We start from the raw sequence: 20822 nt of genomic DNA, 5'->3' as shown, positions 1-20822 counted from the left end.
TTGTGTGCAGATAATAACTCGGGTTCATTGTTTACTATTATGAAACAAATAAGGTGGCAGATATTACAATAATTTTCTTTGTGTGCAGAAAAATACTTTTTCATTCTTAGGTTGCTACATGTTTCCTTTTTTAGCTGTGTTTTTATGACGCTGAGACCGTGTACTGCCAGTCTGTGATGTGGCTTGCTGCCTGCTGATTAATTCACGCCAGTGCACTGCCACTATTATATACACTGCTAATTTAGCTTTTGCCCATTATGAGTGTATGCCAGTCTATAATCTGTTGCCTGCTTCTTTACCTCACTCAGTGTACTGCCAGCCTTTCATGTCGACTGTATCCTGCTTTTTCAGCTGCTGCCCGTATTGCCAGCTTTTTATGTTGACTGTAGCTATGCTTATATCATTTAGTCCACGTACTGCCACTCTATAATCTAGACTGTAGCCTGCTTCTCAACTTATCTGTGCACACTGATGCTTTTTCATGTACACGTATTTCAGCTGATTTCTTCTATGCATTTCTACTGTTTCGATTGCTCACGTCACACTATTTACTGATACGTAGTACTGCGATGCTCATAGCTGTGCCATCATCGGGGATTGCTGTGCACGTCGATGTGTGTGTGTGATTCGATGTGTGTGTTTGAGTCCATATGTGTGTGCGTGTAGGACCATGCGTGTGTCTGTCTTTTTCTAACGGACAACCCCCGATGTGTGTGTGTGTAGGTCGATGTGTTTGTGTGTGTGTGTCAGTCCAAGGGTGCGTGTCAGTCCATGTGTGTGTATCAGTCGATGTGTGTGTGTGTGTAGGTCGATGTGTTTGTGTGTGTAGGTCGATGTGTTTGTGTGTGTGTGTCAGTCCAAGGGTGCGTGTCAGTCCATGTGTGTGTATCAGTCGCTGTGTGTGTGTGTAGGTCGATGTGTTTGTGTGTGTGTGTCAGTCCAAGGGTGCGTGTCAGTCCATGTGTGCGTGTATCAGTCGCTGTGTGTATGTTAGTTGATGTGTGTGTGTGTGTTAGTCAATGTGTGTGCATGGCTTCATGTCAGTGTGTAAGTCAATGTGCGTTTGTGTGTCTATGTGTGTCAGTCGATGTGTGTGTGTACGTCCATGTGTATGTGTGTGTCAGTCCATATGTCTCTATGTTTATCCACATGTGTGTGTGTGTAAGTCCATACATCTACTTTAGATACACATGTGTGTGTATCTAAAGTCGATCTCTGTGTGTCAGAGTCCATATGTGTGTAGGGCAATGTGTGTGTCAGTCTATTTACGTGTGTGCGAGTCTATGTGTGTGTGTGTAAATCGATATGTGTGCGTGGGTCCATGTGTGTGTATATACGTCCATGTGTGTGTGTGTCTTACTCGATATGTGTGTGTGTGTAATGACATGTGTTTTTACGTCAATGTATGTGTGAGTTCACCTTTGTCTGTGTGTGAGTCGATGTGTGTGTGTGAGTCGCTATATGTGTGTATGTCGATATGTGTGTGTAACTCCATGTGTGTGTATCTAAAGTGGATGTCTATGTGTGTGTAAGTTCATATGTGTGTGTAAGTCGATGTCTGTCTGTGTGAGTCTATATGTGTATGTGTGTGCGCGTGTAAGTCGATGTGTTTCTACGTGTGTGGGTCGATGTCTGTGTGTAACTTGATGTGTGTGTCTATCTTTTTCGCCCGGGCAACGCCGGGTACTTACCGCTAGTAAGTACATAGTTTAGTCCTTGTTCAGTGTCTACTCGGCGCTTCTTGGCTTGTCTCTTTTATTCATAAAAAAATGGAGCATCTCTTGACACCGTCAAGCAATAGTCTGCAAGCATTGATGGGGCTCCATTGACCCCGATAGCGTTTCTCCATTATTGCAATGTCCTGGGTGAAATCGCTCGCGATGCTCGTTGCTCGCTGCTCCGCAATTCGGTGAGAAAAAATCTAGATGATGAGAGTGCAAAAAGTGTATCTTTAGTGACATGGTGCAAACCAAGGCTTTTGTATGCCTTGAGGTTTTCCACCTACTCCCCTGTAGTTGCCTGCCTTGTTGTTTCCGAGAAAATGTTGCCACTAACTGGAAAGCTTTCCATGCCGTCTTTTCCTTTGCCACGCAGCGCACTGTCAAATGCGTCATCCCGAAAAAGTTCACGAATCTGAGGACCAACAAAGACACCTTCCTTTATCTTAGCTTCACTTTGAGAATTTTTCCACAGCGGTACTTGGAAGTTGCTTGTGTTTTGTCCATGGCTTTGACAAAGTTCTTCATCAGACCCAGCTTGTGGTCTGATGATGGGGGGTGGTGGGTGCGTCAGCAGTTCTCCTGCTGCGTTTGTCTCACCTGAAGACGGTCGCTTGGGTTGCCATTGAAACGTCACGTGATCTATTTATTTTCTACCTACTACGTGACGACTTTGCCGAAAGAACCAAAGGGTATGGATTGCTGCAGTCACGAAAGCTTCAAATGAAGATTGCTGTACTTATAAATGGGTCCATTGCATTTTTTGTTATAATTATTTCTCAAAAAGGTATTTGTACTAAATTGCTGCCAAAAAACTATTTTGAATCCGTGACTCATCAAACGAGGATTCATACTTTCATTCAGATTTAAAGGTTGCTGGACCCAGTTGTATAGTGGAGGTGTTAGTCATGGCATAGCCTGAGTAAGCTGTAAATGTTGGTCTTTTTGTAATCTTCTATAGCGGACAAGTGACAATTTACTATGAAGCATCGTTGTGTCCCAAGATCTTAAAAAAACATGGCAGGCTTCCAATTTCTAGATGAGTCCAAGTAAAGGGCTGTTCAACCGAGCATGGGCAACAATCACATGCTGGTGACCTTGGCAATGGAGAGGAAAATCCCAACGTCTGTGACGGGGGCCATTCTCCATCGGAGAACCACTGTGGATTTCCACCAAAGTCTTACAGTGTTCACCAGCATGTGAACATATTAATAAAATAATTAGAGATACAATTTCAGTGATTAATAACGAAGATCAGGCAATGAAATCGTTCCGTTGTGTAGGCGCCAGGTGAATTATTGTATTGCAGAATCACGAGAGAAAGCGCCGCATTGGGAAGTCCTTTGTCCAGTAGCCGGTTAACCATGGAGCGTGGCTGAAAATTACGGTGAACACATTAGGACAGTGGTTCTTAACCTTGTTGGAGGTACCGAACCCCACCAGTTTCATATGCGCATTCACCGAACCCCTCTTTAGTGAAAAATAAAATGTGATTTTTTTCAAATTCAAGACATAGATATGTTTTTTACTGGTACACAAAATGAGCCGTGCATGAACATTACCTTGTTCAAAGAATAAAACCAACACAATGCATAAACTCACAACAAATTACATACCTGGAAATCAATGTGACTTCTGCTGTTGCCTTTGAGAGATCAGTTCAGATATGCGTGGCTTCACCTTGGCAAGTGCCACTCTCATGTCATTTTCACAGCAAAGTCTGTTCCTTTTCTTCGTTTTTATGTCCAGCATCCTCGAAAAGGATTGCTCACAAAGATATGTTGTAACAAATGGTATAAAAAAATCCAGGGCTTTCTTAGCAATAACTGGATACTTGTTCATTTGTCGACACCAAAACGTTGAGAGCGTTGTTGTTCTGAAGAGTTGCTGTTGAACCTGGCTCTGCTGAATTTCAATGATTTCGTCGAGGAATTCATCATTGACATCTGCTGTTTCAACAGAAAACGTGAACGGCTGTCTCACCCATGCTGGATATGACTCTCTTGTAGGGAAATATCCGTCGAGAGACTTTGCAAGCTCATCTAAGTGCGTGGCAATTGTTTGCTTCAGTTCCGTGGATACAGAAATATCTCCGATTCCAGACACATCTTCGATCTTACTTGCACAGTCGTCCAGAAGCGGGAAGTTTGCGAAGTTATTGTTCTCTGTTCGTCGTTTCCATAACGGTAGCTTTTTTTGAAAAGCCTTCAGGTGTTCTTCCGCTTCCATGATATTGACTCCACCACCCTGCATCTGCTGATTGAGATGATTGAGAGCTGCGAATATATCAGCCATGTACGCTAAAATGAGAATGAACTCAGGATTTTTGAAGCAATCTGCATGGCAGTGTTGGTGCTCTTGCAAAAACAGGGCTAATTCCACACGCATGGCAAAAACACGATTCAGCACCTGTCCCCGGGATAACCACCGAATATTAGAATGGAGCAGAAGTACCTCAAATTCAGAGCCCATTTCTTTACACAGCTCACTGAAGATGCGGTGCCTCAGAGCACTTTTTCGCACATAGTTCACACATTCCACCACAGTTTTTAATACTTCTGCCATTTTTGGAGGTAAGGTTTTTGTTGCCAACGCATGCCTGTGCAGAATACAATGCGTCACAATGATGTGTGGTGCATCGGCCTTTACTAGCGCACCAAAACCAGACTTTCTTCCCAGCATGACTGGAGCTCCGTCCGTACAAACTGCAGAAACCATATCCCATGAAAGATTGTTGTCTCTGAAGAAGTCATCCACAAGCTTCTTCACATCGGCTGCCTTTGTTGTTGTTGTAAGAGGCTTACAAAATAAAAACTCTTCTTTAATCATGTCGTCTTTCACATAGCGTACAAAAACAGCAAGCTGGCTTAGATCAGAAACGTCTGTGGTTTCGTCGAGTTGAAGGCTGAATTTTGCCGGGCTTGAAATCAGATCCGCGACTACTTGAGCCAAGATGTCTTTACTCATGTCTTCTATTCTGTCACTGACGGTGTCATTTGAAAGGGGAATTTAGGATAATTTACCTTCGGCCGCTGTTCCGAGTATCAGATTCGCCATCTTTAATGCAGCTGGTTTCACAAGTGTTTCACCAATTGTGTGTGGCTTGCCCTGCTTTGCGATCAGGTAAGCAACTTCGTACGATGCTGTCAGGATCGGTTTGTTAACAGGTACAAATCCAAGAGCAGGCAGAGTGGCCCTTTCAATCTGGCTCTCTTCACCCTGAATTCAGCAAGTGTTGTGTTCTTGTATTCCCCATCTCCATGCAGCTTCAAGAAGTGTTCCTTTAGTTTTGCCGGTGCAAGACTAGAGTTGCTCAACTTGGCGTTGCAAATCATGCAGATAGGACGCTCACTCCCATCACGTTCCGTGATACATGAGAATCCATGTTGTACATATTCGTCCGACCACTTTCTTCTTTTGCCCGACATAGTTAGTATGGATAAAATATTAAAGAAATCACACGACGTACGACAACAGTCACACGTTGACTACTGAGTACGCACTAAATTCCCCGCAGCGCTGATTGGCCAAGCAGTGTAGCATGATCATCTGCAGCCAGTGATGGCCAAGCGGGCCGTGTGTGTCATCACAAATTTACACAATAATTCAAGTGTGTCCGGACCTCCGTGGCGGGGGCTCTGCCGAACCCCTGAGATCGACTCACCGAACCCCTGGGGTTCGATCGAACCCAGGTTAAGAACCACTGCATTAGGACTTTTATAACGCAGTCACAGACACTAGGTCCCATGGATTTTAATGGCCATTCACTGGCACTGGATGCTAAATGTTTTCGAGTACAGAAGGAACAAGACCTGCTTTCAAATAAGCTGTAACAATAAAGTAATCCTCTACAACCATTAATTTGTGTAGTGCACTGTTATGTCATTAACCTGTTTCCCTCTTTATTCAAGAAAGGGATGCCAATCATCTCGATTTAAACAACCAACTGTTAGGTTTTTGAAAGTGATACTAATTTTTAAAAAATAATAGATATCCAATCAGTATATACACTACCGCATTTTCCCACATATAACCCACGGGGTATACAACTTTTTACAAACAAACAAGACCCTGCGGGGTATATGGAGGTGCTGGCTATCCCAAAAATATTTTACACGTGTGACAAGTCATGACTCGTTTACAGTTTTTAATGGTAGGACTATCCACTATGCAACACTTACCTTTGACTGAAGCACTGCTGAATAAACCACTCACACTAATATTGCACGTTATCACTTTTAAATGATTCGAATTGTTTGTACAATGAAATGATGTTTGAAGTGGGCGTACTTTGTTTACCGGCGACAGGAGAGCTGGGGGAGAGGTGGGGGGTGGGCGAGGCCACGGCGTTACCTTAGTGCCGCTATTGTCTGCGCAGTGCGCAATCTACCAGTGCTAAAACTACTTACTTATCTACAAGTTACGTGTTACTTATTTATTGGATATTCACTTTTCTTACTTATTTACTGTTTTAAGTTCACTCGTTTCCGGTTAGTTTGTTTTCTTTATTGCAAGTTATGATTTTAATGTTAACAATTGATAGTGTAATGTATTACAAATGTAAACTTCGTTTTAATGATGGAATTAAGCTGCGGTAACGACGTTAAATCTATGAATGCATGCGGGGTATATGGAGGTGCGGGGTGTCTGAAATTTTGATTCAAAGCTTTTGTGACTGCAGTAATTCATATTCTTAGCTCTTTCGGTAAAGTCACGTTAAAGGGAAACAACAAAATAATAAAATATATATTAAACAATAAAAATTCTCACGTTTCGGCCATAACACAAACGGTCATCATCAGGTGTGAAAAACCAACGGCAAGAAACATTTGAAAGAAGTGTCGGTTTTACACAAAATGCTATTTTTGCGGGGTATATGCGTCCGCAGGCTATATGCGGGAAAATACGGTACCAACCTTCACATTGTATGTCGAGCACTCTAAAAACAGTCTTACTGCCCTAGACTTCATGCAGACATGTGAAACCTGGTCGCGTGATCACATGAAAGTGATAATAAAATTACTCATCTTGCTATCCCACCTATTTATGAAAGCCACCGTCAAGGAAACAACTCCATGTGTGGAATGTTCTCAATTCCCTAACCCACCAGCAAAGAAACAACACGAAACAAACTGCTTTATTTTACATTGTCGTCAATGTTTATTTAATTACAACACCGTAACGTCACAAACCACGAGAGCATACAAAAGTGGGGCCAACACCAAAGAGCAATAATACGACACGATCTAACCCAAAAACAACGTCTATTATGGTCAACGTTGGTCACGGAAGCCTACAACTTCTGGATGTTAATGTAGATGTTTATTGTTCACGTTGTTATTCCTCGTTATTAAAGAAGCCTACTACTACTGGACGTTAAACAGAATTGCAGACGGTTTTTTTTTTTATTGGTCACTGGGTGTTGGCCGTGAGAAGGAATCGAACTCGGGTGACCAGGGGTTCGTAGCGCGGCACAGTGCTGACCGCTACTACAACTACCGCTCCCCACCGCTCGTTCAAGCAGCAGCAAGGCAATGACGAGCATATATCACTCGCACTGAGACTTAAACATCATGAAACTATGTCCTAATTGGCATATCTATAAAAAACAATCAAACTGTGTTGACTATGTAGATTAGTGACTGCAAGGGTTGCGATTCGAATCTATGCATCAATTAGATTTGAAGCTCAATGATACTGGTAGGAACCTCCTGGTTACACCACCAGCCCACAGGGGATTATTGTGTCCGTCCGTCCGTCGTGCATCTAAAAATGGGAGGGGTGGGGCTGGGTGGAGAGGGGAGGATGGGGAGGGGCTGGGTGGGGAGGGGCTGGGTGGGGAGGGGAGGGTGGGGAGGGGCTGGGTGAGGGGTGGGAGGGGTGGGGCTGGGTGGGGAGGGGAGGGGCTGGTCACCCCGTGGTGCCCTTATTAAACTCAACGTGTAACCTACTCACGCCGGCTAGTGCCCGCCCTCACAGTCGGGCATATTTGCGGAATACACCACGTGGTGGTGCCGTTGACCCTGGCCATTGACCGAGCAACCCAACGTTCCTACCAGCTCCCTCTGCAAGAGAATGTGTTTGTTCATAAACCCACTGGACTATTTGGTGACCAGGTGGACGGCGGAACAATTTCATTCTAGGAATAGATTGCGTCGAGTCAAATTGCATTCTGAGTGTGTGGCGTGTGCCAAGTGCATTCATTGCATGTGCGATGAAGACTTGTCACACTTATCTTGAGATGGTTTCTTTACTGTAGAGACGCGTTCACTCAAACAGGCGGAGACCTCCACTGCAACAGCCCCGATTCTCCCACGCATCTCCCCAATTCCGAACGGTCTCGCTTGTTCCAGAGGCTCGCTCCACCGGCAGATTCTACCGTCGTTACCTCATTCCCGTAGCCCACCAGTCGAACGACATCAACATCTTTAACAACAAAATCAACATCATCAACATCATCAAAATCAACATCATCAACAACATCATAAACATCAACAACCAAATCAACAACAACAATGCCACAGCCACGACTGCTCCTACTACCGCTGCTACTGCGGCCGCTGCGACAGACGCCACTGCTGCCACTGCTGCCACAGCTGCCACTGCTGCCACAGCTGCCGCTGACTCCGCTGCTGCTCGAGGAATCTTTGTGACAGGAAGTGCTCCCTGTCCCAGCCGTCATTCTTGTAGCTGGCGTGGAGCTTGCGGTGAGCCCAGAGAGCGGTGAGCAAAGCCCTCGCTGCAAATACATCCTGGCTCCATGCCGTCCTGACGCAGCACACACACACACACAGATGCACAAAGGTAAAGACAAAGATCCCCCGTGTAGCCTTAACAGACTGTAGGGGCGAGTGCTGTTAGCGAGCACCTATGAAGGCCGGCACAGTACACGAGGGGGTGGGTGGCCAGCACCACGCCCGGCCGCCTTTGTCTCCCCAGTGGCGATGTTTACACACAGCACCAGGTACTCATTTGAGGCTGAGTCGACCTAGGGGAGGCCCAGGACCGGGACGGGTTCAAATAATCGTCACCGGTGTTGGCCGTTAGCGGGAATCGAGTCGCCGGGTTCGTAGCGCAGCGTAGCGCTAACCACTACACTACCGCTCCCAAGACACACACACAGACACACACACATACACACACATACACACACAGACACACACACAGATATATACACACAGATACACACAGACACACACAGATACACACAGACACACACAGACAGACCAAAGATCAAAGATCCCCCATATAGCCTTAACAGACTGTAGGGGCAAGTGCTGTTAGCGAGCACCTATGAAGGCCGGTAACGGTACACGAGGGGGTGGGTGGCCAGCACCACGCCCGACCGCCTTTGTCTCCCTAGTGGCAATGTTTGCACACTGCACCAGGTACTCATTTGAGGGTGAGTCGACCTAGGGGAGGCCCGGGACCGGTTAAGATAATTGTCACTTGTGTTGGCCGTGAGCGGGAAACGAACCCGTGTCGCCGGGTTCATAGCGCAGTGCGCTAACCGCTACACTATCGCTCCCCCCACACAGACAGACAGACACACACAGACACACAGATACACAGATACACACAGACACACACAGACACACACAGATACACACAGACACACACAGATACACACAGACACACACAGACACACACAGATACACACAGACACACACAGACACACACAGAGATACACAGACACACACACAGACACACACACACAGACACACACACACACACAGACACACACACACAGATACACACAGACACAACAACCGCCATTCGCCACTAAGTGGCGGTGACGTCACCACGACGCTTGTGCCAGGCCATGTGCACCCTGAGGCCACGTGAAGTGTCGAACGCCCGCTGGCAGGAGGTCACGGGGCAGACCCAGGTGCCACGGGTCGACTGACTGAGATGACTGGCTGATGCACCACCTGTGCCCCCTACTGTGCCAACCTGCTGTGCTTTAGCCACCCGGCGCTCCGCTCGTTGTTGTGAGCGTCGCTCCTCCGCCCTCCGTTGTTGTTGGAGGGCGACTACCTCCAACTGCCCAGTAGCATCCTTCACGAGCCTCCTCCACAGAGGTCGATCTTGACACCGCTGGTACCAGTCATCGGCAAGTCCACTCAGCTCCACGTCCTCCTGTACCACATCACTCCATCTCTTCTCTAGCCCGTGCCGCGGCCGCTTAGCCCCCTCAATCCGGCCGAACAAAAGCTGTTTCGGCATGCGTTGGCTGGGCATGCGGGCTACATGACCCAGCCATCGCAGCCTTCCCCGCCGGAGGAGCTCACCGATGGGACCCTGCCCAGATCTTTCAAGGATTTGTGAGCTCCTCACACAATCCAGCCTGGTTAAACCCAGGATGGATTGTAGGCAGGCCAGCCTAAATGTTTCTAATCGGCGAAGATGTTCCATTAGGGGGGTCCACGTTTCGCAAGCGTAGAGAAGGGAGGGAATGACCGTGGCCGAGAAGACCTGAAGCTTAGTGCGGAGCGACAGACCAGGTAGCTTCCACACAGCGTTACGCAACCGATGAAAAGATATTGCCGCTCGACTGATTCGGAGTGAGACCTCTGCTGTTAAACTGGAGCCGGTCATGAGCACACTGCCCAGGTATGGGAAACTCATACTCTTTGGTTCTATTCGGTAAAGTCACGTAGGTAAAAAATAAATATGGGAATCTCTCTACTCTCTCCACAACTGCCCCATCACCGATTGGGAGTTGTGGGGGTGGAGTGTCCGATGGTACAAAATACCCAGGCAGGTGCTTAGTTTTGGTGGGGGTGATGGTAAGGCCCCATCTCTTAGTGGCACGCTCCAGTCTCAGCAGCCAGCATCTCCAACTCCTCCTCTGAATGAGCAGCAATTACCAAATCATCGGCATACATAACGTGGTTGAGCAATAGGGAGCCATCCCTTGACCGCACCTGGGCATCGATCAGCCTCCCTTATATCTGTACCAAATGGAGATTCCCCCGGTACAGCTATTGAAGGCTTCACGAACTACGTGGTCAAAATAGATGTTAAATAATGTGGGAGCCAGAGGACATCATTGTCGCACCCTGGCCACGAAGTTCTACCCGGGCCCGCTCACCATCATGAAGGTCCTTAATGACCATGAGCAGAGGGTTAGGGATTCCGAAAGCACTAAGAACAACCCAGAGCCCAGGCCTACTGATGGTATCATAGGCCTTGAGCAGGTCAAAAAAGCAGAGATGTAGAATTTCCTACACTTCTGCTGTAGCAGACCGATAGAAAATATGGCATCTTTGCAGGACCGCCCTTTCCTGAAACCGCAATGGGGCTCTGCAAGCCTCGCCTCAGCGTGCCTGGCAAGGCGATGTTGAATAATCCTTGCCAGGACCTTTCCCAGCACACTGAGGCATGACATGCCCCTGTAGTTGTTACAGTCTGTGCGGTCCCCCTTCTTAAAGAGGGGGACCACCAGGGCATCCTTCCAATCCTGCGGAACCCGTCCAGTGGTCCAGACTGCTGTTATGATGTCATATAGGGCAGTCTGTGCACAAACGCCACCCTCCCTCAGCATTTTGCTTGGGAGATAATCTCTACCCAGTGCCTTTCCTGGTCTCAGACTCCGGATCGCCTTCAGTACTTCTTCAACAGATGGCACCTCAGCCAGCCACTCACAGGGGGTGACTTCCTCTTCCAATATATGAGGCACCGCAGCCTCAGCAGGGTTATCCCCACTTTGTCCCACGATGTTTTCCAGGTTGGGGGATTTCCCCTCCCCCAGGACCTCCCAAAAATGCTCAGCAAATCTGCAAACCTGTTCCTGGGGGTCGGAGATTGGGTCACCGTTCTTTCTCTTATTGATGGTAATAGGTGTGGCGCTGCAGGTTACTTTTTTTGATGGAGTTAAATAGGAATTTGTGATCGCAGGCCATTGGGGCAGACTCCATCTCCTCAGCAACCTGCAACCACCAACCATCCTTGAGGCGCCTCACGGCTCTACGAACCTCTGAGCGAAGGCTGCGGTAAGCCTCCTCATTCTCTGACATGGGATGTTGTAGATGATGAGAGTGGGCCTGTCGCTTTTTCTCAGCCAGCCTGAACACCTCCTTTGTCAGCCAGGGTCTCTGAGGAGGTCTGGACCGTGCACCCAAAGAAGCCATTGCAGCTGCATAAGCCACAGTCCTAAACCTCGCCCATTTCCCCTCGACATGAGGAGGTTTGGGATGATGCCAACCCCAGCTGCAAGCGATGATTAAATTCTCGCTTGAAACTTTAATCTGCTAGCTGAGACCATGCCACTATGGGTTTGAATGGGGTCCTGGGTGTACACCCACCACCGGAGTGGAAGAATGGCAGGCGCATCTTAAAAATGACAAGTCGATGGTCAGTGGGCAGATCAGCTCCTGGTGTCAAGGACATGGGCCCGCATCCACTGTTCCGTCACAATGTAGTCCAGCAGATGTTCTTGCTTGTGTAGTGACTGTGATTGTCACTGTGTGGTGCCGGGCTTACGAAACCGCGGCGGATAATGTCTTGGCAATATGTGTAGTCCGCTTACTGGGCGAAGTACCAGCCCTCACGGGGCTTGGGTGAGCACTGTGCAGCGTGGAGGCACTAACGTGCAGTGTGCGGTGCGGGCTCCCGGTGAGGGAGCGAGAGGGAGTGTCAGCCAGGCAGGGTTACGTTGGGACATGATACGCTGGTTGGCCTGCCGACACGTGACCGGATGATATTGGAGGGGGGCCTCCGGTGGACGGGGGCCGCTGGGCGGTCACGTGGTATAGCAGAGCTCTCGGGGAGCCTTCGGGAAAGAGCCGGAGAGATCTGGAAGGTGGGCGGGGCGAGGGGCGGAGCCAACCCCAGCCCAGGCCGATATAACGGGGGCCCCGGTAGGGGCTCGGGGTTCTTCGTGTTGCTGGTGATGAAGATCCACGTCGGGTTGAAGAAGCCTCTAGCCACGTGGTCCGGGACCCAGCTTGTGGTCTGGGGCGGGATAGCGAACCGCGTCTAGTTCTGCCGTAGCGTGGCTCAATGAGCATTCAACACCCAAGTGTAGGTTGTGTTACGTTACGTTGTGTGGATGTGCCGATGCCGGAACAGCGTGTTGGTAATTACAAGCCCATGGGCTGCACAACAATCTATCAGCCTCTTACCGTTGTTATTGAGCTGATCTGGCCCATGCCCTCCAATCACTCCAGACCAGGTGCTAGCATCATGACCAACTCGGGCATTGAAGTCACCCAACAAGATGACTCTATCCCGAGGGGCCACTTTAGCCAGTATCTGTGACAGGAGGTCATAGAAGCCATCTGACTCATTGGCCTTGCCTGCATCCCTCCAGATGTTCGTCTTCAGTGGGGGCATACATAACCATGACCACCACTCCTCGCCTCTGTTTGATGGGAAGGCGAGCCCAAAGTAGCCTGGGGATTACAGCAACCCACACCTGACCGCCACACTCCCACGCCCCCTTCATTCTTTTGTTCAGAAGAAGAGCCACTCCCTGTTGTTTGGCAGTCTCCTGCCCCGAGTAAAGGACTGTCCACCCCTCATGGTGGCAGGAGCCAGAGCCGGTCCCCTGGACCTCCTGAATACCAGAGATGCAGGCGGTACCAGTCCAGCTCCCAACAAAAGAATGGAAGCCTCTCCTCCGCAGTGAGCATTCGAACATTCCACGTGGCCATCTGTAGAGGCTTTTTGTTGTTCCAGGAGAAGCCCCGAGGGTAAAGATTCAATCTCCTCGCTCCGCCAAATGGGGTTTGGCCAGGAGACGTCATAGACGCCCGTACCCCTGGTGCCTCCGGCACAAACTTAATAAATGCATTACCTCGTATTTTAGTGGTAGTTAATTGAAAGTGGAGGGGTTACCAGTCCCTCGCACTGGTCCAAAGCCCCCTTTTGGCCGCTGTGGTGGTAACAAATGCCATGAAGGGAAAGGCCAATCTAAATTGGCCCTCCCCCCACGGCACTGCCCACCACAATTTTGCCGTCCGGCACCTCGAGGAGGTAGGGGGTTGTTTTTGCCGGACAATACACACACACGGACATACATACACATACACATACATCCACACACGTGTACATACATACACATACATAAACAAAGACCCTCCATATAGCCTCAACAGACTGTAGGGGCAAGTGCTGTTAGCGAGCACCTATGAAGAGACCGGAACGGCACACGAGGGGGTTGGTGGCAAGCACAATGCCCGACCACCTTTGTCTGCTCAGTGGCGATGTTTACACACCACACCAGGTACTCAATTGAGGCTGAGTACACCTAGGGGAGGCCCAGGACCATTTCAGATAATCTTCACCGGTGTTGGCCACGAGCGGGAATTGAACCCGGGTCGCCGGGTTCGTAGCGCTAACCACTACTTTACCACTACCCATCTTGGTGTGGGGGTCACCTGAGTCTCGATGTTGTGGCCTTTGAGTGCCGAGCGGATGAAGTGCAGCACGCAGTCCACCAGCCCCTCACACTGCCGCATGCTCAGCCGCCTGTCCGGGTCTGCCGAGCTCAACTCCCTGCAACGTCACCGCCGTGACGTGAACCCTGACGTCCCCGTCACGTCAACCGTGACATTCCCGTCGCGTCCACCGCGACGTCCCCGTCAGGTCTGCCTCGGCGCGCCTTACCGCAGGCACGCCAAGGCGTTGCAGAATGCCGCGGAAGGCGAGGCGGGCGAGCTGGGTGAGGAGGGTGAGACGGGCGAGCTGGGTGAGGACGGTGATGAGGGTTTGTCTCCAACGTTGCTCCTCCAGCCGCTCTCTGGCACCAGCACGAGCTCCACCAGCGCCGGGAGGCAGAGCTCCACCAGCGCAGCCCTCAGAGGCTCGTGGCACGACAGGTTCCACAGCGTGCCTGGGGTAGGGGTGGCGAGGGTGGGTGGGTGGTGAGTGTGAGTGGTGAGTGTGGGTGGTGAGCATGGCGAGAGTGGTGAGCCTGGTGAGAGTAGTGAGCGTGGTGAGAGTGGTGAGCGTGACGAGCGTGGCGAGCATGGGTGGTGAGTGTGGGTGGTGAGTGTGGGTGGTGAGCGTGGGTGGTGAGTGTGGGTGGCGAGAGTGGGTGGTGAGTGGTGAGTGTGGGTGGCGAGAGTGGGTGGTGAGTGTGGGTGGGTTGCTACCGGTGATCTTCTCCAGGGTGTGAGGGTTGTGAGTGCGTCCCAGCAGGCTGGCGAAGGCCGCGATGCCTCCATTGTTGCAGAGGGCCAATGCGCCAACATGGTTGGAGCTGAGGACTTGCAACACCTCACATGCATATGCACGCACCTGTGGGGGCACGGGGAGATGAGGAGATGCACAAACAACAACCGCCATACGCCACCAAGTGGCGGTGATGTCACCACGACGCTTGTGCCAGGCTATGTGCACCTTGAGGCCACGTGAAGTGTCGAACGCCCGCTGGCAGAAGGTCAAGGGACAGACCCAGGTGCCACGGGTCGACTGACTGAGATGACTGGCTGATGCACCGCCTGTGCCCCCTCCTGTGCCAACCTGCTGTGCTTTAGCCACCCGGCGCTCCGCTCGTTGTTCTGAGCGTCGCTCCTCCGCCCTCCGTTGTTGTTGGAGGGCGACTGCCTCCAACTGCCCAGTAGCGTCCTTCACGAGCCTCCTCCACAGAGGCCGATTTTTACACCGCTGGTACCAGTCATCGGGAAGTCGACTCAGCTCCACATCCTCTTGTACCACGTCACTCCATCTCTTCTCTAGCCCGTCCCGCGCACAGACAAAGATACCCCGTATAGCCTTAACAGACTGTAGGGGCAAGTGCTGTTAGCGAGCGCCTTTAAAGGCCGGCACAGCACACGAGGGGGTGGGTGGCCAGCACCATGCCCGGCCGCCTTTGTCTCCCTAGCGGCGATGTTTACACATCCCTCCAGGTACTCATTTGAGGCTGAGTCGACCTACACACACACAGACACATATCCTTGTGCGCCCCACCCGTGGTCTCACCTGGTCGTCGTCCTCACGGTCAGTGAGCAGCGTGAGGAGTGAGCGCGGCGTCCCAGCCGCCCTCACCACTGCCACCGCCCACTCCTCGGGTTGCTCGCAACCACCACTGCCACCACGGCCACCACCCCCACCAACACCACCACCACCGCCACCACCACCAACACCACCACCCCCACCACCACCAACACCACCACCGCCACCAACACCACCACCGACAACACCACCACCACCAACACCACCGCCACCAACACCACCACCAATAACACCACCACCAACACCACCACCAACACCACAGCCAGCGGCGGTGGTGTTGGTGGTGGTGCAGCAGCAGCAGCAGCGTCTGAGAGCGCCCAGGAAGCCGAGCCACCAGCGGCACAGCGGGGAGCCAAGCGGCAGTGCGGCAGTAGCAGCAGGGACAGCAGCAGGAGCAGCAGCAGGGACAGCAGGGGCAGCGGCGGCAGGGGCAGCAGGGGCAGCGGCGGCAGGGGCAGCAGCAGCAGGGACAGCAGCAGCAGGGGCAGCAACAGCAGGGGCAGCAGCAGCAGGGACAGCAGCAGGGACAGCAGGGACAGCAGCAGCAGGGACAGCAACAGCAGGGACAGCGGGGGCAGCAGGGGCAGCAGCAGCAGCAGGGACAGCAGCAGGGGCAGCAGGGACAGCAGGGACAGCAGCAGCAGGGGCAGCAGCAGCAGGGACAGCAGGGGCAGCAACAGGGGCAGCAGGGACAGCGGGGGCAGCAGGGACAGCAGGGGCAGCAGCAGCAGGGACAGCAGGGGCAGCAACAGCAGCAGGGACAGCAGAAGGGTCAGGGCGCAGAGCGTGAGACAGGAAGGCCGCGTTGGCCATGGTGGTGACAAAGTCCTCGTCCTGGGGGGGAGGGAGGGGGAGTGGGGGAGTGGTGAGTGTACTAGTGGTGAGTGTACTAGTGGTGAGTGGTGAGTGTACTAGTGGTGAGTAGTGGTGAGTGTACTAGTGGTGAGTGTACTAGTGGTGAGTGGTGAGTGTACTAGTGGTGAGTAGTGGTGAGTGGTGAGTGTACTAGTGGTCAGTGTACTAGTGGTGAGTGGTGGGTGTACTAGTGGTAAGTGTACTAGTGGTGAGTAGTGGTGAGTGGTGAGAGTACTAGTGGTGAGTGTACTAGTGGTGAGTAGTGGTGAGTGGTGAGTGTACTAGTGGTGAGTGTACTAGTGGTGAGTGGTGAGTAGTGGTGAGTGGTGGGTGTACTAGTGGTGAGTATACTAGTGGTGAGTGTACTAGTGGTGAGTAGTGGTGAGTGGTGAGTGTACTAGTGGTGAGTAGTGGTGAGTGTACTAGTGGTGAGTGGTGAGTAGTGGTGAGTGTTGAGTAGTGGTGAGTGTACTAGTGGTGAGTGTACTAGTGGTGAGTGGTGAGTGTACTAGTGGTGAGTAGTGGTGAGTGTACTAGTGGTGAGTAGTGGTGAGTGGTGAGTAGTGGTGAGTAGTGGTGAGTGTACTAGTGGTGAGTGTACTAGTGGTGAGTGTACTAGTGGTGAGTAGTGGTGAATGTATTAGTGGTGAGTGTACTAGTGGTGAGTGGTGAGTAGTGGTGAGTAGTGGTGAGTGTACTAGTGGTGAGTGGTGAGTAGTAGTGAGTGTTGAGTGTACTAGTGGTGAGTGTACTAGTGGTGGGTAGTGGTGAGTGGAGAGTAGTGGTGAGTGTACTAGTGGTGAGTGTACTAGTGGTGAGTGGTGAGTAGTGGTGAGTGTACTAGTGGTGAGTAGTGGTGAGTGTACTAGTGGTGAGTGGTGAGTGTACTAGTGGTGAGTAGTGGTGAGTGTACTAGTGGTGAGTGGTGAGTGTACTAGTGGTGAGTGTACTAGTGGTGAGTGTACTAGTGGTGAGTAGTGGTGAGTGGTGAGTAGTGGTGAGTGGTGAGTGTACTAGTGGTGAGTGGTGAGTGTACTAGTGGTGAGTGTACTAGTGGTGAGTAGTGGTGAGTGGTGAGTGTACTAGTGGTGAGTAGTGGTGAGTGTACTAGTGGTGAGTGGTGAGTAGTGGTGAGTGTACTAGTGGTGAGTGTACTAGTGGTGAGTGTACTAGTGGTGAGTAGTGGTGAGTGTTGAGTGTAAACTCACCAGGCGATGCTGAACCCCCCAAACCCGGATCCAACTCCACACGACGAACCGGTTCCAAACACAAGTCGACAAGGTATTGATTCAGACTCTAAGTCGATTCCTCATGCAATTCAATGAGCAATCGAATTCTAATACAACTCTTCAATCCGATTCCCCGTGCAAGTCAATAGGAGTCGATTCTTAATGTGTTTAAAAAGGAGTCGACTCCTCACGAAACAATGTTGAGAATCAATTTATACGGTGGCGTCACGGAGGTAAAATAAAACAAAATAAAAGAAAACAATTAAATCACGACGTTTTGGAGGCAACACAAGTCTCCTTCTTCAGGTGGAACAGACACAGCGGTGTACTAGTGGTGAGTGGTGAGTAGTGGTGAGTGGTGAGTGTACTAGTGGTGAGTGTACTAGTGGTGAGTGTTGAGTGTACTAGTGGTGAGTAGTGGTGAGTGGTGAGTAGTGGTGAGTGTACTAGTGGTGAGTGTACTAGTGGTGAGTAGTGGTGAGTGGTGAGTAGTGGTGAGTGGTGAGTGTACTAGTGGTGAGTGGTGAGTGTACTAGTGGTGAGTGTACTAGTGGTGAGTGGTGGGTGTACTAGTGGTGAGTGTACTAGTGGTGAGTGTACTAGTGGTGAGTAGTGGTGAGTGTACTAGTGGTGAGTGTACTAGTGGTGAGTAGTGGTGAGTGGTGAGTAGTGGTGAGTGGTGAGTGTACTAATGGTGAGTGTACTAGTGGTGAGTAGTGGTGAGTGGTGAGTAGTGGTGAGTGGTGAGTGTACTAGTGGTGAGTGTACTAGTGGTGAGTGGTGAGTGTACTAGTGGTGAGTAGTGGTGAGTGGTGAGTAGTGGTGAGTGGTGAGTGTACTAGTGGTGAGTGTACTAGTGGTGAGTAGTGGTGAGTGGTGAGTAGTGGTGAGTGGTGAGTGTACTAGTGGTGAGTAGTGGTGAGTGGTGAGTAGTGGTGAGTGGTGAGTGTACTAGTGGTGAGTGTACTAGTGGTGAGTGTACTAGTGGTGAGTAGTGGTGAGTGGTGGGTGTACTAGTGGTGAGTGTACTAGTGGTGAGTGTACTAGTGGTGAGTAGTGGTGAGTGTACTAGTGGTGAGTGTACTAGTGGTGAGTAGTGGTGAGTGGTGAGTAGTGGTGAGTGGTGAGTGTACTAATGGTGAGTGTACTAGTGGTGAGTAGTGGTGAGTGGTGAGTAGTGGTGAGTGGTGAGTGTACTAGTGGTGAGTGTACTAGTGGTGAGTAGTGGTGAGTGGTGAGCAGTGGTGAGTGGTGAGTGTACTAGTGGTGAGTGTACTAGTGGTGAGTGTACTAGTGGTGAGTAGTGGTGAGTGGTGAGTGTACTAGTGGTGAGTGTACTAGTGGTGAGTAGTGGTGAGTGGTGGGTGTACTAGTGGTGAGTGTACTAGTGGTGAGTGTACTAGTGATGAGTGGTGAGTGTACTAGTGGTGAGTGGTGGGTGTACTAGTGGTGAGTGTACTAGTGGTGAGTGTACTAGTGGTGAGTGTTGAGTAGTGGTGAGTAGTGGTGAGTGTACTAGTGGTGAGTGTACTAGTGGTGAGTGGTGAGTGTACTAGTGGTGAGTGGTGAGTAGTGGTGAGTGGTGAGTAGTGGTGAGTGTACTAGTGGTGAGTAGTGGTGAGTGTACTAGTGGTAAGTGGTGAGTAGTGGTGAGTGGTGAGTAGTGGTGAGTGTACTAGTGGTGAGTGTACTAGTGGTGAGTGTACTAGTGGTGAGTAGTGGTGAGTGTACTAGTGGGGGAGTGGTGAGTGTGCTAGTGGTGAGTGTACTAGTGGTGAGTGGTGAGTGTACTAGTGGTGAGTGTACTAGTGGTGAGTGTATTAGTGGTGAGTGTACTAGTGGTGAGTGGTGAGTAGTGGTGAGTAGTGGTGAGTGTACTAGTGGTGAGTGTACTAGTGGTGAGTAGTGGTGAGTAGTGGTGAGTGTACTAGTGGTGAGTGTTGAGTAGTGGTTAGTGTACTAGTGGTGAGTGTACTAGTGGTGAGTGGTGAGTGCACTAGTGGTGAGTGTACTAGTGGTGAGTAGTGGTGAGTGTACTAGTGGTGAGTGGTGAGTGTACTAGTGGTGAGTGTACTAGTGGTGAGTAGTGGTGAGTAGTGGTGAGTGTACTAGTGGTGAGTGTACTAGTGGTGAGTGTACTAGTGGTGAGTGGTGGGTGTACTAGTGGTGAGTGTACTAGTGGTGAGTGGTGAGTAGTGGTGAGTGTACTAGTGGTGAGTGTACTAGTGGTGAGTGGTGAGTAGTGGTGAGTGGTGAGTGTACTAGTGGTGAGTAGTGGTGAGTGTACTAGTGAGTAGTGGTGAGTGTACTAGTGGTGAGTGTACTAGTGGTGAGTGTACTAGTGGTGAGTGTACTAGTGGTGAGTGGTGGGTGTACTAGTGGTGAGTGTACTAGTGGTGAGTGGTGAGTAGTGGTGAGTGTACTAGTGGTGAGTGGTGAGTAGTGGTAAGTGGTGAGTGTACTAGTGGTGAGTGTACTAGTGGTAAGTGGTGAGTAGTGGTAAGTGGTGAGTGTACTAGTGGTGAGTGTACTAGTGGTGAGTAGTGGTGAGTGTACTAGTGGTGAGTAGTGGTGAGTGTACTAGTGGTGCGTAGTGGTGAGTGTACTAGTGGTGAGTGTACTAGTGGCGAGTGTACTAGTGGTGAGTAGTGGTGAGTGTACTAGTGGTGAGTGTACTAGTGGTGAGTAGTGGTGAGTGTTGAGTGTAAACTCACCAGGCGATGCTGAACCCCCCAGACCCGGATCCAACTCCACACCACGAACCGGTTCCAAACACAAGTCGACAAGGAATTGATTCAGACGCTAAGTCGATTCCTCATGCAATTCAATGAGCAATCGATTTCTAATACAATCTACAATCCGATTCCCTGTGCAAGTCAATGGGAGTCGATTCTTAATGCGATTAAAAAGGAGTCGACTCCTCACGAAACAATGAGAATCAATTTGTACGGTGGAGTCACGGAGGTAAAATAAAATAAAACAAAAGAAAACAATTAAATCACGACGTTTCGGAGGCAACACAAGTCTCCTTCTTCAGGTGGAACAGACACACCGGAAC

At 50.4% G+C, this 20822-nt stretch overlaps 1 protein-coding gene across 1 annotated transcript; it reads right to left on the bottom strand.

Moving 5' to 3' along the window:
- Nucleotides 1–6854: 6854 nt before the first annotated feature.
- Nucleotides 6855–20521, bottom strand: LOC116937113 (uncharacterized). The gene is made up of 6 exons (XM_076060219.1): nucleotides 20479–20521; nucleotides 15648–16514; nucleotides 14819–14963; nucleotides 14331–14556; nucleotides 14102–14219; nucleotides 6855–8486 (listed from the first exon to the last, which is right to left on the bottom strand). Exons 2-6 carry the CDS (start codon nucleotides 16491–16493, stop codon nucleotides 8397–8399), a joined length of 1425 nt encoding a protein of 474 aa, XP_075916334.1. The 5' UTR covers nucleotides 16494–16514; nucleotides 20479–20521; the 3' UTR covers nucleotides 6855–8396.
- Between the last annotated feature and the right edge of the window lie 301 nt (nucleotides 20522–20822).

Source organism: Petromyzon marinus, unplaced genomic scaffold (assembly GCF_048934315.1).
Source record: "Petromyzon marinus isolate PM22_M1 ecotype Great Lakes invasive population unplaced genomic scaffold, UKy_Petmar_22M1.pri1.0 PM_G_Scaffold_17, whole genome shotgun sequence".
NCBI lineage: Eukaryota > Metazoa > Chordata > Hyperoartia > Petromyzontiformes > Petromyzontidae > Petromyzon > Petromyzon marinus.
The sequence above is the reverse complement of the archived record's forward strand: the minus strand, read 5'-3'. Positions and strand labels throughout refer to the sequence as shown.

Excerpts from the sequence above, each read along its gene's own strand:
- LOC116937113 (XM_076060219.1), bottom strand. The coding sequence starts at position 16,493 with ATGGCCAACGCGGCCTTCCTGTCTCACGCTCTGCGCCCTGACCCTTCT. Across the intron at positions 14,220-14,330 it reads AACGCCTTGGCGTGCCTGCG|GGAGTTGAGCTCGGCAGACC; the intron begins GTAAGGCGCGCC and ends GTGACGTTGCAG. Across the intron at positions 8,487-14,101 it reads GCCACAACATCGAGACTCAG|GACGGCATGGAGCCAGGATG; the intron begins GTGACCCCCACA and ends GTGCTGCGTCAG.